Source organism: Erythrolamprus reginae (genome assembly GCF_031021105.1).
Source record: "Erythrolamprus reginae isolate rEryReg1 chromosome 13 unlocalized genomic scaffold, rEryReg1.hap1 SUPER_13_unloc_5, whole genome shotgun sequence".
Lineage (NCBI taxonomy): Eukaryota > Metazoa > Chordata > Lepidosauria > Squamata > Dipsadidae > Erythrolamprus > Erythrolamprus reginae.
In genome coordinates, this window is record NW_027248449.1 from 210,531 (window position 1) to 227,500 (window position 16,970).

Below are 16,970 nucleotides of genomic sequence, written 5' to 3' on the forward strand. Positions count from 1 at the left end.
AGGGGGCAGCGGAGGGGGGGCCTTCTTGGACTGGCCCCTCCTGGTCTCTCAAAGGCAAAACTTGGTGGTTGTTCCCTCTCTCTCCATGGACAAACTGGGGCTGGTTTTGGGGAAAGGGCTCCGGGCTTTCTCGCCTGCCCCTCCCTGAGGAATCACCCCTGGGGAGCAATTTGGGAGGGGTCTCCAAGTCCTCCTTTGGGTCTGCAGGGACAACCGTCCTTCAGGGCCACTTGGGCTCGTAGAGCACCCCCCCCCATCGCATGAATGGGAGGCCAAGGCTGACCTGCCCTTTGGAAGACCGAAGGGGGCAGAGCCAACTCTCCCTCGCTTGGCTGGACGCTTCTGCCCCTCCCTCCCTGTCCACCCTGCTCTTCCCAGCCAGCACCGCCTCATAGCAGGTGGCTCCTGGCCAGGCCGAGCGGTGAGCAAACAGCCTCCTCCTCCTCCTGCACAGGGCGCCCAGGAAAGCTGGTCATTTGGTCGCTGGGCAGCTGGTCTCCCTGGTGAACTCCCGCCCGGCTCTCCCACCATGTCCGGCCACGCCACCAACCTGCGGGTGAAGCTGCCCCTACTCTGCGCTCTCCTGCAACTGGCCACGGTCCTTCTCTTTGCCTTTTTCGTCCGGTACGACAGCCACACCAGCCCCCGCCTGTGGCACGAGGAGGTGCAGCTGACCAGCCAGGGCCCCCTGGACAACGAGTTCTACCCACGCTACCCAAGTGAGTATCTCCCTCCTGCCAGGGTGCCGGGTCCGAGCAGAGAGGAGGAAGCAGGGCCCAGGAGGAGGAGGCCCCCCTGTCTATTCTCTATCCCACAACACTAGGGCAGGGGGTCCCTCCCTAGAGCTCACAGGTCAGAAAGTGAGGACAAATAAAAGGACATATTTCTTCCCTTAGTTGGTGGGATTCCCTTCCAGAAGAGGTCATGACAGCTGTCAGCCTGGAGAGCTTCAAGGCAGCATGAGACAGATTCAGGGATGCCAAGAGTATCATAAGTGGTGATTAAAACGGGTGTCCACGTGCCTATGCCTCTGTGTGGCTTCTGATCTTTCCTCCAACTGACCTCAGATTGTGCCCCCTTGTTCTTGAGTTCTGTGCTGGCAAAAACTTCAGAAGAGAAGGATTTAGGGTTGTCGTGATTTCTGACCATCTCCGAATGGGTGAAGAGTGTGGTCAGACGGTAGGGAAAGCGAGTAGAAGGCTTGGCTGCATAGCTAGAGGTATCACAAGCAGGAAGAGGGAGACTGTGATCCCGTTGTATAAAGCGCTGGTGAGACCCCATTTGGAACAATACTGTGTCCAGTTCTGGAGACCTCACCTATAGAAAGAGATATGGATCAAATTGAACGGGTCCAAAGACGGACTACAAAAATTGTGGAATAAAACTGACCAGGAAAGACTTCACGGACTCCATCTGTAGAGTCTGGAGGACAGAAGGAAAAGGGGGGACACGATCGAAACACTTAAATATGTTCAAGGCTTAAATAAGGTCCAGGAGGGTTTAAGTGTTTTTAATAGGAAAGTGAACCCAAGAACAAGGGGACACAATCTGAAGTGAGTTGGGGGAAAGATCAGAAGCCATGTGAGAAAATATTTGACTGAAAGAGTAGTAGATCCTTGGAACAAACTTCCAGCAGAGGTGGTTGGTCAATCCACAGTCACTGAATTTAAACCTGCCTGGGATAAACATAGATCCATTATAGGATAAAATACAGGAAATAGTATAAGGGCAGACGAGATGGACCACGAGGTCTTTTTCTGCCGTCAGTCTTCTAGGTTTCTAACATGGGAAAATATTATTTCACTGAAAGAGTAGTAGATGCTTGGAACAAACTTCCATGCCTGGGATAAACATAGACCCATCCTAAGATAAAACACAGGAAATAGTATAAGGGCAGACTAGATGGACCAGGAGGTCTTTTTCTGCCATCAATTCTTCTAGGTTTCTTTGCTTCTAATAATACAAACTATAATTCTATACTTGTATGACAAATATATATAGATAGCTAAATAAATAAATATTAATGGCTTGCATGCCAGCAGATATGGCTTCGCGTGCCACCTGTGGGCCCCGTGACATAGGTTTGCCATCACTGCCCTAGGCCATAACTTCCGCCACCCCCCCCACTCCACCCCCCCCCCCCGAGTTGGGCCTGTGCTCAGCCGGCCGAGAGCAGCTGCACCTCACCCGCTGAGCCGTTGACGGACTCTGCCATCACAACTCGCTCTTATCGCCCCCATCTAATGAGGCCACTTGGTGAACCCAATTAAGCAGCATGGAAAGTGCCCGTTCCCACCTTGGAGCCTCTCTGAGGAGGTGAAACTGAGCAGGTGTCCAGCTGGAGGCCAGAGGGAGAACGTTGACTTGCTAGACCAGACTCAGCCGGTGCTGGCAGCCCCCCAGCGTGGAGACCCCGCAGCCCTTCCCCTTTTCAGCGGAGCGGTGGAGGTGATGTGCTGGTGCGTGGAAGCTGTCAGGGTCTCGTTGGGGGCCAACAGGCTCAAGCTCAACCCAGACAAGACCGAGGGGCTGTGGGCTTTTCCTCCAAAGGGCTCTTCCATCTCCCTGGCCATTGTTTTTTTAATAGGAAAGTGAACACAAGAACAAGGGGACACAATCTGAAGTTAGTTGGGGGAAAGATCAAAAGCAACATGAGAAAATATTATTTTACTGAAAGAGTAGTAGATCCTTGGAACAAACTTCCAGCAGATGTGGTAGATAAATCCACAGGAACTGAATTTAAACATGCCTGGGATAAACATATATCCATTGTAAGATAAAATACAGAAAATAGTATAAGGGCAGACTAGATGGACCATGGGGTCTTTTTCTGCCGTCAGACTTCTATGTTTCTATGTTTCTATTGTTTGATTTTATTTTATTGGATTTTATTGGATTTGTATGTCGCCCCTCTCCGTAGACTCGAGGCGGCTAACAACAGTAGTAAAACAGCATATGACAATCCAATATTAAAACAGTTAAAAACCCTTATTGTAAAACCAAACATACATACAGACATACCATGCATAAAATTGTAAAGGCCTAGGGGGAAAGAATATCTCAGTTTCCCCATGCCTGGTGGCAGAGGTGGGTTTTGAGTAGCTTACGAAAGGCAAGGAGGGTGGGGGCAATTCTAATCTCTGGGGGGAGTTGGTTCCAGAGAGCCAGGGCTGCCACAGAGAAGGCTCTTCCCCTGGGTCCCGCCAAACGACATTGTTTAGTTGACGGGACCCGGAGAAGGCCAACTCTGTGGGACCTAACTGGTCACTGGGATTCGTGCGGCAGTAGGCGGTCTCGTAGATAATCTGGTCCGGTGCCATGAAGGGCTTTATAGGTCATAACCAACACTTTGAATTGTGCCCGGAAACTGACCAGCAACCAATGCAGACTGCGGAGTGTTGGAGTAACATGGGCGTATTTGGGGAAGCCCATGATAGCTCTCGCAGCTGCATTCTGCACGATCTGAAGTTTCCGAACACTTTTCAAAGGTCGCCCCATGTAGAGAGCGTTGCAGTAGTCGAGCCTCGAGGTGATGAGGGCATGAGTGACCGTGAGCAGTGACCCCCGGTCCAGATAGGGCCGCAACTGGTGCACCAGGCAAACCTGGGCAAACGTCCCCCTTGCCACAGCTGAAAGATGGTTCTCTAATGTGAGCTGTGGATCGAGGAGGACGCCCAAGTTGCAGACCCTCTCTGACATGGTCAGTAATCCCCCCACAAGGTAATGGACAGACAGATGGAATTGTCCTTGGGAGGCAAAACCCACAGCCACTCCGTCTTGTCTGGGTTGAGTTTGAGTCTGTTGACACCCATCCAGGCCCCAACAGCCCCCAGGCACCGGCACATCACTTCCACTGCTTCGTTGACTGGACATGGGGTGGAGATGTATAGCTGGGTATCATCTGCATACTGATGATACCTCACCCCATGTCCTTGGATGATCTCACCCATTGTTCTGGAGGGGGAGGTTCTGACCCCCTAGAACAAGGTCCATGACTTAACCGTCCTCCTGGATTGACAGCTGAGTCTCGACCATCATCTCTCAGCTGTGGCCAGGGGGACCTTTGCCCAGGTTCACCTGGTGGACCAGTTGCGGCCCTGTTTGGACCAGGAGGCTCTCCGCACAGTCACTCAGGCCCTCATCACCTCCCGTCTTGACTGCTGCAATGCGCTCTGCATGGGGCCACCCTTGAAGACTGTTCGGAGATTGCAGATTGTCCAGAGTGCAGCCGCGAGAGCTGTTATGGGTGTCCCTCGCTACACTCATACAACACCACACAGAATTGGTCTCCTCCAGGTCCGCACATCTAAATAATGTAGGTTGGCAGGGCCACGGGGGAGGGCCTTCTCTGTGGCCGCCCCGGCTCTATGGAACTAACTCCGCCCCTCCCATATCCATACTGCTCCCACTCTACAGGCTTTTAAAAAAGCTGTGAAGACCTGGCTTTGCCGACAGGCTTGGGGGGGGGGCGTGAATTTTAACACCTGACGTGCCCGAATTCATGTTTGTTTGGTGTGTATGTTTGTTAGATTGTTTTGGGGAGGGGTTGTAATTTGGGCTTGTTACGGTTTTCGGGGGTTTAATTGTTGTTGTTGTTTGACTTCTTTTTTTTATTATTGTACTGTTGTATTGTTTCCTATTGTTGTGAGCTGCCCTGAATCCTACGGGACTGGGGGGCATGGAAGTCGAATAAATTGAATTAAGTTAAATTAAATTATCGGTGGCCTTATGCTCCAGCACGTTTAGCCAAAATGCATCCACACATAAGTGATGGGAATGCAAATCTATTTTATTATCATATTTGGTGGTTATGTCCGTGTTCTGTCGGGCTCTCTGGTAGAATCCTCCCAAAAATTCACAGGTACAAATTTCAGACACACACACGTTTGAAAATTCAAAACAATGTTCTTTATAATGAAAATTCCCTTAAACCAAGCCCTCTTTTGGTAGAGCCAAGAGCCCTCGTCTCCAAACAAAGTGGTCATTTGTCCAAGTCCCTTATCAGTTCTGTGATACTTAGCTTGCAGCTGTGAGGCAATTCACAGTCCTTCTTCTTTCACAAAGTGAAACACACTTTGCCCTGGTTTACTTTCAAAGCGGGGAAAAATCAGCACACAAAAGGTCAAAGTCAGTAAAGCAGTCACGAAACACAATGATCAGATAATCCTCCACAATGGCCAAACCCACAGGCTGCTCTTTATAATGACCACAGCCCCACCCAACCACAGGTGGCCTCATTTTCTCCTGTAATAATCCTTCAGTTGTTGCTGCCTATGCATCGCTCTCCGCATGCGTGGCTGTATCATTAACTCTTGTTCCGAATCCAAGGAGGAGCGAGATAATTGATCTCCTTCTGAGCTGTCTGCCCCACTCTCCTCCTCCCTGTCACTCATATCTTCTTGGTCAGAGGAGCCTTCATCAGCAGATTCCACCGGGGGCAAAACAGGCCTGCAGCATGTGGATGTCTCCCCCACATCCACAGTCCTTGGGGCAGGAGCTGGGCCAGAGCTGACCACCACAGTCCAGAAGCAGAAAAAAAATTGGTCTAGGATTCAAATCTGGTTGAAAGAAATGTTAAATTATTATCAATTGGAAATGAAACCGGAAATGTATCTTCTGGGAATAATCAGAGAACAGCATAGTGAGGAAGATTATTGTTTGACAACACATCTATTAACATCCACATCATTTGCACAAACTTGGAAAAATGGAAAATACACCAAGTGAAGAAATGTTGATTAGGAAAATGCTGGATTGTGCTAAATTAGGCAAATTAACACGTGAATCACAGAGTAAATAAAATAAAGACTACTACACAGTTTGGGGGAAATTATATAGTTGGATAGAAAAGAAAAAAAGAATTGAACTAACGTCGAAGAAAAAGAAATGAATCGATGGAAACAGAAGTGTAAAGTATTTAAGCTCATTCGTTTTGTGTTTCTTTGATGTTTGAAAGTTTGTCTGTATGTCTTGTTTGTTCATTATTTTTTTAAAAAATTAATTTTTTATTTATTTATTTAGTCCAATACACAAATTAATTAATGAATGAATTTAATAAATTAAACAATTAATTGATTTAATTAATTAATTTAAATAATAAATAAATTAAGCTAATAATTTAATAAATTAATTAATTTAATAATTTAATTTAATAAATTAATTAATTTAATAATTTCATAAATTAATTCTCCCGCAGGTTTCCAAGACGTCCACGTGATGGTTTTCCTGGGCTTCGGGTTCCTGATGACCTTCCTGAAGCGCTACAGCTTCGGCGGAGTGGCCTTCAACTTCCTGATTGCCGCCTTCGCCCTCCAGTGGTCAGTCCTCGTCCAGGGATTTTTCCACTCCTTCCACGATGGCAAAATCCACGTGGGGATAGAAAGGTGAGCAAGCAACGCTTGGCCTCCTTAAGCCCCCCCCCCAAAAAGAGGCCTAACCCTAACCACAACAACACAAGAGCACACAACAGATTCAAGCTCAATATTGACCGCTCCAAACTTGACTGTAAAAAATATGACTTCAGTCACCGAGTTGTCAAAGCGTGGAACTCATTACCGGACTCCGTAGTGTCATCCCCAAACCCCAACACTTTACCCTTAGACTATCCACGGTTGACCCCTCCAGATTCCTAAGAGGTCAGTAGGGGGCGAGTACAAGTGCACTAGAGTACAAGTGCACAGTTTGGGGAAAATTATATAGTTGGATAGAAAAGAAAAAAGAATTGAGCTAACGTTTAAGAACAAGAAGGAATCGATGGAAACAGAATTGTAAAGTATTTAAGCTACTAATTCATTTTGTGTGGTTTTTTTAATATATCCGAAAGTTTGTCTGTATGTTTTGCTTGTTCATTATCAAAATATAATAATAATAATAATAATAATAATAATAATAATAATAATAATAATAATAATAATAATAATAATAATAAATCCACAGGGACTGAAACGTGCTGGGATAAAGATAGATCCCCCCTAAGACAAAGTGCAGGAAATAGCACAAGGGCAGAGGAGATGGACCAGGGGGTCTTTCTCTGTATTTATTTATTTATTTATTCATTCATTCATTCATTCATTCATTCATTCATTCATTCATTCATTCATTCATTCATTTATTTATTTATTTATTTATTTATTTATTTATTTATTTATTTATTTATTTATTTATTTGGATTTGTATGCCGCCCCTCTCCGAAGACTCCGAAGACTGTATGTGTTTCTAACTCAGAGGTTGGATTCAAAGCTCTGTCGCCTGCGGTCTTCATCTCAGAGGACGGAGAGGCAGTGAGGGGCTTCGTGTGGGGAGGGGTCCTACGCATCTGTCGGTCTCCCTGTGCTTCCCTAGGGTCAAGCAAGGCAAAACGGCAGTCCCAGCCCCCAATTCCCCTCCTCCCCTGCACAGGACCCCAGCCGGCACAGCCCCCACTGGCAACCTCTGGCTTCCTTCCCCTCTTCTTGCAACCTTTTCCACTTAAGGACCTGGTCACGGAACGAATGAAGTTCGCAAGTAGAAACACCAGTGTATATTGTCTTTGTTTATATTGTTCTGAGGGGGGGGGCATATATATAGATCCAGTCAACGTAAGCTTGGTGCCTTCTCCCCCCCTCCCTTCGGTCTCCTGGGCAGCATGATCAACGCCGACTTCTGCGCCGGCTCCGTCCTGGTGTCCTTCGGGGCCCTGCTGGGCAAGACCAGCCCCGTCCAGTTGCTGCTGATGGCTGGGCTGGAAGTGACCCTCTTCGGCATCAACGAGTACGTCCTGCTCAGCCTCCTCCAGGTGAATGGTTGCCCCTGGGGGGCTTATCTACCCCTCGCCCCTTGGGACGGGACCGGACGGGACGGGCGCAGGGGGAGAGAAGCTGTGTGCACACAACCATTGAGACCCTGAACCCAGGTTGATTGATTGATTGAACACAAGAACAAGGGGACACAATCTGAAGTTAGTTGGGGGAAAGATCAAAAGCAACATGAGAAAATATTATTTGACTGAAAGAGTGGTAGATGGTTGGAACAAACTTCCATGCCTGGGATAAACATAGATCCATCCTAAGATAAAATACAGAAAATAGTATAAGGGCAGACGAGATGGACCAGGGGGTCTTTTTCTGCCATCAGACTTCTATGTTTCTATGTTTCTATGATTGATTGATTGATTGGACCTCTATGCCACCCCTCTCTGAGGACTATAGAATAAACCATATACAGTGTCTTAGATCCAATTAATTAATATAAAGACTAAAACCCCCCAAAAAAACCCATAAAAACCAGTCATTCCATTGGCTCAGCATTCTCAACACATTCATTGACCAGGGGGCAAGACTCTAATGGCCCCAAGCCTGATGACATAAGTGAGTCTTTAGACTCTGGTGGAAGGCAAGGAGGGTGGGGGCAGCATGAATTTCCAGGGGGGAGCTGATTCCAGAGGGCCGGGGCCCCCACAGAGAAGGCCCCACCAAGCGACATTGTTTAGTTGACGGGACCCGGAGAAGGCCGACTCTGTGGGACCTGACCGGTCGCTGGGATTTATGCAGCAGAAGGCGGTCCCTCCGGTAATCTGGTCCGATGCCACTTAGGGCTTTGTAGGTCATCACCAACACTTTGAATTGAGTCCGTAAACCAATCGGCAGCCAGTACAGTCCGTGGAGTGTTGGAGAGATAGGTTTGTGTCTGCCCAAGACTTTTCGTGCGGCTGCGTTCTGCACAATTTGCGGTTTCCGAACACTCTTCAACGGTAGCCCCAAGTAGAGAGCATTACAGTAGTCGAACCTCGAGGTGATGAGGGCATGAGTGACCGTGTAATAATATGCAATATTATTTAATATGTCAGGCATGGGAAACCAAGAACTACACAGAAAATTCTGAAAGCAGTTTCTTTACTGCTTGTTGCCATAAATAGACAGAATCTTAATAACAATAATAATAATAAAAATATTAATAATAATAACAACAACAACAACAAGGCTTCAACAAAGGTACTCTATTTTTCGAGTGCTACAGCCTTTGAAAACACAATTGTCCAAACGCTGGGTTTTTCCGAGGACGCAAGATGTTGGTTTAGAGGCAAAACTCTGAATCTGTTTCTTTGTCTCTGTTAAACCACGAACGATAACTCCTGCAAACAGCTCTCCCCCAAAACCTCCCCTTTTAAGCCCACTGCAGGGTTCCCTAATTCCTCCCAGCTGTGATTTAAGGTCTTCTTCTGCGTCTGCGCAGCTGCTCCTGTCGTCCCACACATTGAGGATGGGGTCATTAATCACCCCCTCCTCATCCAAGCCAGATGAGGCTCTACCTGGGGGTTCCATAGGCATTGCAGGGGCCTCCCCCTCTCCCCCTCACTGTCTGAACCCTCCGAGAGCCACACAGGTCTCTGTTGCTCCGATGGACACAGCTCATCCGGTTCAAAATCTGTGACCAGAGGAGCTAGCCGTGAGCCAATCACAACAGGAATAAAGATTGATGACAATCCTGGGAGGGGCTCTGAAGGAAGGTAGAGGATTTCAAAAGATGTTGGAAGCCCCCCCTCCTACAGTGTTTTCCCCCATCTGGCTCAGGTGAAGGATGCCGGGGGCTCCATGACCATCCACACTTTTGGGGCCTACTTCGGGCTGATGGTGTCCCGCCTCCTTTTCCGACCCCACCTGGACAAGAGCCAGCAGCGGGAAGGCTCCGCCTACCACTCGGACGTCTTTGCTATGATCGGTGAGGCTCCCAGGGGGCAGCTGGGCTTTCGGGAGAGAAGCTGAATCCCGAGGGGAGGCACCTGTGGGTGCAGCAAGGGGGCGCAGCTAAGTGGGTCCTTTTACGGGTTTGGTAGAAGCGGCTGGAGGTTCCTAGCTTCGGTTAGAATGGCCTTCAGCCTCACTCAGGGGTCAGGCCACAGTGCCTTGTATACACCTTTAAAAATATTGCAGGTTTTTAGCCATTGGGCGAGCGAGGCCTTATGGCTGCCCACGACCAGCCCTGACCAGCCCTAAGCAGTGTCCACATTTACAGTGGTGCCTCTACCTAAGAAGGCCTCTACTTACGAACCTTTCTAGATAAGAACCGGGTGTTTAAGATTTTTTTTTGCCTCTTCTCAAGAACCATTTTCCACTTACAAACCTGAGCCTCCGAAACTGTAACTGGAAAAGGCAGGGAGGAGCCTCCATGGGGCCTCTCTAGGAATCTCCTGGGAGGACACAGGGCCGAAAAAGGCAGGGAGAAGTCTCCATGGGGCCTCTCTAGGAATCTCCTGGGAGGACACAGGGCCAGAAAAGGCATGGAGAAGCCTCCATGGGGCCTCTCTAGGAATCTCTTGGGAGGACACAGGGCCGGAAAAGGCATGGAGAAGCCTCTGTGGGGCCTCTCTAGGAATCTCCTGGGAGGATACAGGGCCGAAAAAGGCAGGGAGAAGTCTCCGTGGGGCCTCTCTAAGAATCTCCTGGGAGAAAACAGGGCCTCCACCCTTCCTGTGGTTTCCCCAGTCGAATGCCTTATTTGCTTTCACATTGATTCCTATGGGAAAAATTGCTTCTTCTTACAAACTTTTCTACTTAAGAACCTGAATTAAGGTCGTAAGTAGAGGTACCACTGTATTAACCTGTGAGCCACTCTTGGAAACTGGAGGAGACTTAAGCGGAAGGGCTGTGGGGGTGGAGGGACTACAGAGACCATGCCTCCTCCGTGTCTCCCTGGCAGGGACACTCTTCCTGTGGGTTTTCTGGCCCAGCTTCAACTCGGCAGTGACCGCCCACGGAGATGACCAGCAGAGGACAGTGATGAACACCTACTTCTCCCTGGCGTCCAGTACACTCGCCACCTTCGCCATCTCTGCCCTGGTCAACCGCAGAGGCCAGCTGGACATGGTGAGTCAGCCTCTGCCTTTGTCCCCCGGCAGCTCCAGAGGGGGTCTGCTGCTCCTGGAGGGAGGGGCTGGTTTGGACCCCCAGATGTTGGGGGTCAGGACACTGAAGCCAGGGATTTGTGTGTCTTCCTGTACCAGATTCTGCAGTGGCTCCTCTGGTTTAAAAGCTGGGTGGGTGGGTGGGTGGGGGGTTTATCCTAAGATAAAATATCGGAAACAGCCTAAGGGCAGACGAGATGGACCTGGAGGTCTTTCTCTGCCGTCAATCTTCTATGTGTCTAGGTTTCTATTCCTGTCCCCAATTCCTGGGTCCCTTTTTTCCTTTCTGCCCGTCTCCTCCAGGTTCACGTCCAGAATGCTGCCCTGGCGGGCGGAGTGATCGTCGGCACTTCGGCCGAGATGGTGCTGACACCCTTCGGGGCCCTGACCGCTGGGTGTGTGGCTGGCCTGGTGGCCACCCTCGGCTTCAAGTTCCTCACGGTAGGCCAAAGGCTCGGCCCAAACTTTGCCCGGAGCCCCCTGGGGGGGGGTCTTCCAAAGGAGCTGACTCGACTCGGCAGCAGTTGGGAAGGAGGGCCGGTCATCCTCAGCACGGCCGAGAGGCTTCCTATCCCAAAGTTAAAGGGACCAGATTTTAACATTGCTAAAGTGGGACGGCATTGACCGATGAGGGGGCTTCTTGATTAAAAATTTGGTCTGTAGGGAGCAAAAAAAAATATTCTCTTTCTTTTTCTCTCTTTCTCTCTCTCTCTTTCTTTCTCTCTTCATTCCTCTCTCTTTTCTCTTTCTCCCCCTTCCTTCCTCCCTCTCTTTCTTTCTCTCTCTCTCCCTCCTTCCCTCCATCTCACTCTCTTTCTCTCCCTCCCTCCCTGCCTCCCTCTCTCTATTTCTCTTTCTCTCTCCTTCCCTCTCTTTCTTTCTCTTCCTCCCTCCCTTTCTCTCTCTCTCTTTCTTTCTCTTCCTCCCTCCCTTTCTCTCTCTCTCTCTCTCTTTCTCTTTCTCCCTCCCTTTCTCTCTCTTTCTCTCCTTCCCTTTGGCCAAAAAGCCACAAATTGCCAAAAAGCAGGACTTTCACGCCAAAAGCTTACCCAAAGTGCAGGGCCTTCTTTCTCTCTCTTGCCCAGCCCCTCCTGACTGCCAGGATGAAAATCCAGGATACCTGCGGAATACACAACCTGCACGGGATGCCCGGCTTGCTCGGTGCCCTGCTTGGTGCCCTGGTGGCTGCTATGGCCACCCCAGATGTCTACGGAGACGGGTGAGTGGAATAAACGCCACTGGTGAAGGGGGGGGGGCTGGGAGGGGCCGTTGCTTCCCTCTCAAAGGAAGCCTTGACCAGGCGGTTGGCCACTGCCAGTGGCTCACTGGGACCATCTCACTGGGACCATCAGAAGAGGAGGATTGAGGGGTCGTGATTTCTGACAGTCTCCAAATGGATGGACAGTGCGGTCAGGTGGTAGGGAAAGCAAGTAGGATGCTTGGCTGCATAGCTAGAGGTATCACAAGCAGGAAGAGGGAGATTGTGATCCCCTTATATAGAGCGCTGGTGAGACCCCATCTGGAATAATACTGTGTCCAGTTCTGGAGACCTCGCCTACAAAAAGAGACATGGATGGAATGGAATGGGTCCAAAGACGGGCTAGAAAAACGGTGGAAGGTCTTAAGCATGAAACTCAATGAGTCTGGAGGACAGAAGGAAAAGGGGGGACATGATCAAAAAATTTAAATATGGGTTTAAAGGGTTCAATAAGATTCAGGAGGGTTTAAGTGTTTTTCATAGGAAATTGAACACAAGAACAAGGGGCCACAATCTGAGGTTAGTTGGGGGAAAGATCAGAAGTAATGGGAGGAAATATTATTTGACTGAAAGAGTAGTAGATGCTTGGAAGAAATGTCCAGCAGACATGGTTGGTAAATCCACAGTCACTGAATGTAAACCTGCCTGGGATCGACATAGATCCATCCTAAGATAAAATACAGGAAATAGTGGAAGGGCAGACGAGATGGACCAGGAGGTCTTTTTCTGCCCTCAATCTTCTATGTTTCTATGAATGAGGAAGGAAGGGAGGAAGGAAAGAAAGAGAAAGAAGGAAGGAAGAGAAGGGAGAAAGGAAGAGAAAGAAGGAAGGAAGGAAGGAAGGAAGGAAGAATCCACAGTCACTGAATGTAAACAAGCCTGGGATCAACATCAAATACAGGAAATAGTAGAAGGGCAGACGAGATGGACCATGAGGTCTTGTTCTGCCTTCAATCTTCTAGGTGTCTATGTTCCTATCTTGCTCCCGCAGGATGGCCGACGTCTTCCCTCTCGTGGCTTCTGGACAGAGGACCCCCCTCAGACAGAGCCTCTTCCAGCTGCTGGGTCTTCTGGTCTCCCTGGCCATGGCCACGGTCGGGGGCAGCCTGGTGGGTGAGTGCCCCCCAATCCTGCAGCTCTCCCCACTCTTTTTCCGCATAGGGGGATATTTCCCCGCTTGGGGGCCTCGTGCAACCTTGGAAGGGAGCGAAATGAAGCTCCAGCAAAGGGGCCGAGGGGCAGCCATGGGATTTTTGATCTCTTTATGAAATACAGACGCCCACTCTCTCGCTGTCATGTGGGCAGCTTGCAACATCATCAAATAGAGAATATAAAAACCATAAGCTCCATGACATTATCCAGAGATTGGGTAAAGCAGGAAGCAACAACTGGATGGGATGGAGGTGGGAGTCCACTAACCATGGGTCACTCCTGTCGTGGTTGGCTCACGGCCAGCTCCTCTGGTCACGGATTCTGAACCAGAGGAGCTGGGTCCGTCGGAGCATCGGAGACCTGTTGTAGCTCTCGGAGGATTCCGACAGTGAGGGGGAAGGAGAGGCCGAGGTAGAGGCCCCTCTGGAACCCCCAGGTAGAGCCTCGTCTGGGTCGGATGAGGAGAGGGTGATGGATGACCCCATTCTCAATGTCAGGGTGCGTAGAATGATGGGACGCCAGGAGCAGCTGCGCAGTCGCAGGCGAAGATCCTAAAGCACAGCTGGAAGCAATATGGGAATCTTGCAGCAGGCTTAAAAGGGGGAGGTCTTGCGAGAGAACGCTTGTGGGAGTTATCGTTCACAGTTAACAAGGATACAGGGGTTCCTAAACTGACCTCTTGTGTCTTGAGACAACTAAACCTTGAGAAGGATGGGAGGCCAAGTAGACATCGTACAGAATGTGGTTGGGTAAGGGAAGATGGCTACAAATAAATGCAATATGTAAATATCTGAATGAAAGGGAGAATAAAGAAGCACTATTTAGGGAGGAGATGGAGTTAGAGAAAATGATAAGAGAAAAAAGTGAGGGCACCATGGGGAAAGCAAGTGATATATATATAAGATGTTAGTGCACTCAATGTGTTCATATTTAAAAATAATTTTAGAAACTTAAATATAAAAAAAGAGACCAACTAAACCTAGTTTTTGGGCACTTGACTTTAGAAAAACCGTAGCTCTGAAAACAGCCGAGTGGGTCCTTCTTCTTGAAGTGAGAATGTCGGGGGGTCATGAGACATTTGTTGCCGTTTTGGCCGCTAACCCTGACTGACCTTTGGATCGTAAACTAACCTTCGTCTGCCATCGTTGTGATATTATTTTGTGTTCCGTAATTCTGAGTCTCTGTGTGTGTTTGTATGTTGCCTGTCAGGCAGAACAACTCCCATAAGGGGGGCAGGCAATTTTGGGAGGCTAAGAGGGTGGGGGGCATCTCGGCTTGATGTTCCAAAAGACAGAAGTCACAAGAGAAACCCCCCACCCCAGCCAGGTTCTTGGCCTGAGAGGGTCACCAGCTGCTGCCGCCATGGATGGGTGGGCGAATTCCATTTGGAAGTGGGACCTCCAGGAAAGCCCCCTCCTCTCCCACTGCAGTACAGACTCTCTGCTCCTTCTAACTGGTCTCTCTCCTTCTTCTTTTTAGGGGCCATCCTGAAGATGCAATGCCTTGCGATGCCCCCAGATGCTCTTTGCTTCGAGGATCAAATCTATTGGGAGGTACAGGGGTCCCTCCACTTACGAACTTCATTTGTTCTGTGACCCGGTTCTTTAGAAAAGTTTGTAAGAAGAAGCCGTTTTTCCCATAGGAATCAATGGAAAAGCAAATAAGGCATTCGACTGGGGAAACCACAGGGAGGGTGGAGGCCCTGTTTCCTCCCCGGAGATTCCTAGAGAGGCCCCACGGAGGCTTCTCCCCACCTTTTCCGGCCCTGTTTCCTCCCAGGAGATTCTGAGAGAGGCCCCAAGGAGGCTTCTCCACGCCTTTTCCAGCCCTGTTTCCTCCCAGGAGATTCCTAGAGAGGCCCCACGGAGGCTTCTCCCCACCTTTTCCGGCCCTGTTTCCTCCCAGGAGATTCTGAGAGAGGCCTCAAGGAGGCTTTTCCCCGCCTTTTCCAGCCCTGTTTCCTCCCAGGAGATTCCTAGAGAGGCCCCATGGAGGCTTCTCCCTGCCTTTTCCGGTTACAGTTTTGGAGGCTCCAGTTCTTAAGTAGAAATGGTTCTTGAGAAGAGGCAAAAAAATCTTGAACACCTGATTCTTATCTAGAAAAGTTTGTAAGTAGAGGCGTCCTTAGGTAGAGGTGCCACTGTATTTGAGAGCTTCCTTTAAGTCAAAGCTGGCTACCATTTAACCCACATCAGATGCCGCGGATTCCCCTGAGACCAATGGCCAATTGATTGATTGATTGCTATCCCAGAGTGAAACACAGGAGCTCGGTTCACAGGACCTTAGCTAGAGAAAGCTAGAAGGAGACTTGAATGCTTGCAGGCTGCCCAAGAGCACCGTCCATGGGCAAAGAGGGCAGAGAAAATTGGGGGGTGGGGGGCGAAGGGTGGAGGGGCCCTTTTCTCAGCTCCCCTCCTTTTGGCCTTGCATAGGTGCCTGAGGACCATCGGGATTGTTTCCAGGTCATGGAAGCTCTGAGCACGGAAGAGGCCGAGAAAGACACCCAAGCCTGACGGGGCTGCTCGGGGATGGTCCCATCACCCTCGTCACTGTCAGCGCCGACATCCGAGAAAATCCCAACGGCCCCATGTTGCTCTGGAAGGAAGCCAGGAGAAAGTGCCTTCCGCAACTGGAGTCAACCCAATACATAAGAACCCAAGAGGAGCCCTGCGGAATCAGGCCACAGCCCATCAAGTCCCACAGTGGCCCCCCAATTGTCCAGGGGGATCTTGAGCAGAAAGAGAAGGCAAGACCCTCCCTTTCCCTTGACCCCCAACCAATGGCACCCCAGGGAACCCTGCCTGCCTCAACCCACATAGAGGCAGCACTTGGACATCCCTTTCAATAGCCACCTATGATACACTCGGCATCCCTGAATCTGTCTAATCCTGCCTTGAAGCTCTCCAGGCTGACAGCTGTCACGACCTCTCCTGGAAGGGAATCCCATCAACCCAGGACCCTCTGGGGGAAGAAATATCTCCCTTTATTTGTTCTGACTTTCTCACCTGTGAGCTTTAGGGAGTGGCCCCCTCTTCCTGGTATTATGGGATGGAGAAAAGGATTTTTCCCTATCTACCTTTTGTATCTCAATCTGTATAGTTGGACTCAATCTGTAGAGTCTGGAGGACAGAAGGGAAAGGGGAGACAGGATTGAAACATTTAAATATGTTAAAAGGGTTAAATAAGGTTCAGGGGGGAAGTGTTTTTAATAGGAAAGTGGACACAAGGACAAGGGGGGAACAATCTGAGGTCAGTTGGGGGAAAGATCAGAAGCCACGTGAGAAAATATGACTTGACTGAAAGAGCAGTAGATGCTTGGAACAAACTCCCAGCAGACGTGGTTGATAAATCCACAGTCACTGAATTGAAACCTGCCTGGGATAAACATAGATCCATCCTAAGATAAAATACAGGAAATAGTATAAGGGCAGATTAGATGGACCAGGGGGTCTTTTTCTGCCGTCAATCTTCTATGATTCTATGTGGTCACTATATGATGGCAACTTAAGAGTGTACAACAAGCAGCAACCTAGTGAACAATGAGGCACTCAAGACAGACCGCCACTCCGAGTTTTTCCGAATGTCACAGTCCATAATGTCGCTTCTACCTGCCTGTGTGGCTACTACAATGCTGGCCACCAAGCTTTGGGGGGACAAAGTCTGGTTTGGGTTTTTTGCAGG

At 49.3% G+C, this 16,970-nt stretch overlaps 1 protein-coding gene across 2 annotated transcripts in view; it reads left to right on the forward strand.

Annotated features, from left to right (window-relative positions):
- Positions 1 to 392: 392 nt before the first annotated feature.
- The window catches only part of RHBG (Rh family B glycoprotein), a 16,690-nt gene continuing 112 nt past the window's right edge, over positions 393 to 16,970 (forward strand). Inside the window, exons 1-10 of one of the 2 annotated variants that reach the window (XM_070730274.1) lie at positions 393 to 719; positions 6,197 to 6,383; positions 7,624 to 7,774; positions 9,549 to 9,696; positions 10,675 to 10,841; positions 11,183 to 11,320; positions 11,940 to 12,098; positions 13,129 to 13,250; positions 14,769 to 14,842; positions 15,722 to 16,970. The exon at positions 15,722 to 16,970 is cut by the window's right edge and continues 112 nt beyond it. In XM_070730274.1, the coding sequence (XP_070586375.1) occupies positions 530 to 719; positions 6,197 to 6,383; positions 7,624 to 7,774; positions 9,549 to 9,696; positions 10,675 to 10,841; positions 11,183 to 11,320; positions 11,940 to 12,098; positions 13,129 to 13,250; positions 14,769 to 14,842; positions 15,722 to 15,729 (1,344 nt within the window). In that variant the 5' untranslated portion in view covers positions 393 to 529 and the 3' untranslated portion in view covers positions 15,730 to 16,970. The remainder of the gene's footprint in view (positions 720 to 6,196; positions 6,384 to 7,623; positions 7,775 to 9,548; positions 9,697 to 10,674; positions 10,842 to 11,182; positions 11,321 to 11,939; positions 12,099 to 13,128; positions 13,251 to 14,768; positions 14,843 to 15,721) is intronic. The other variant, XM_070730273.1, reaches the window with a different exon arrangement.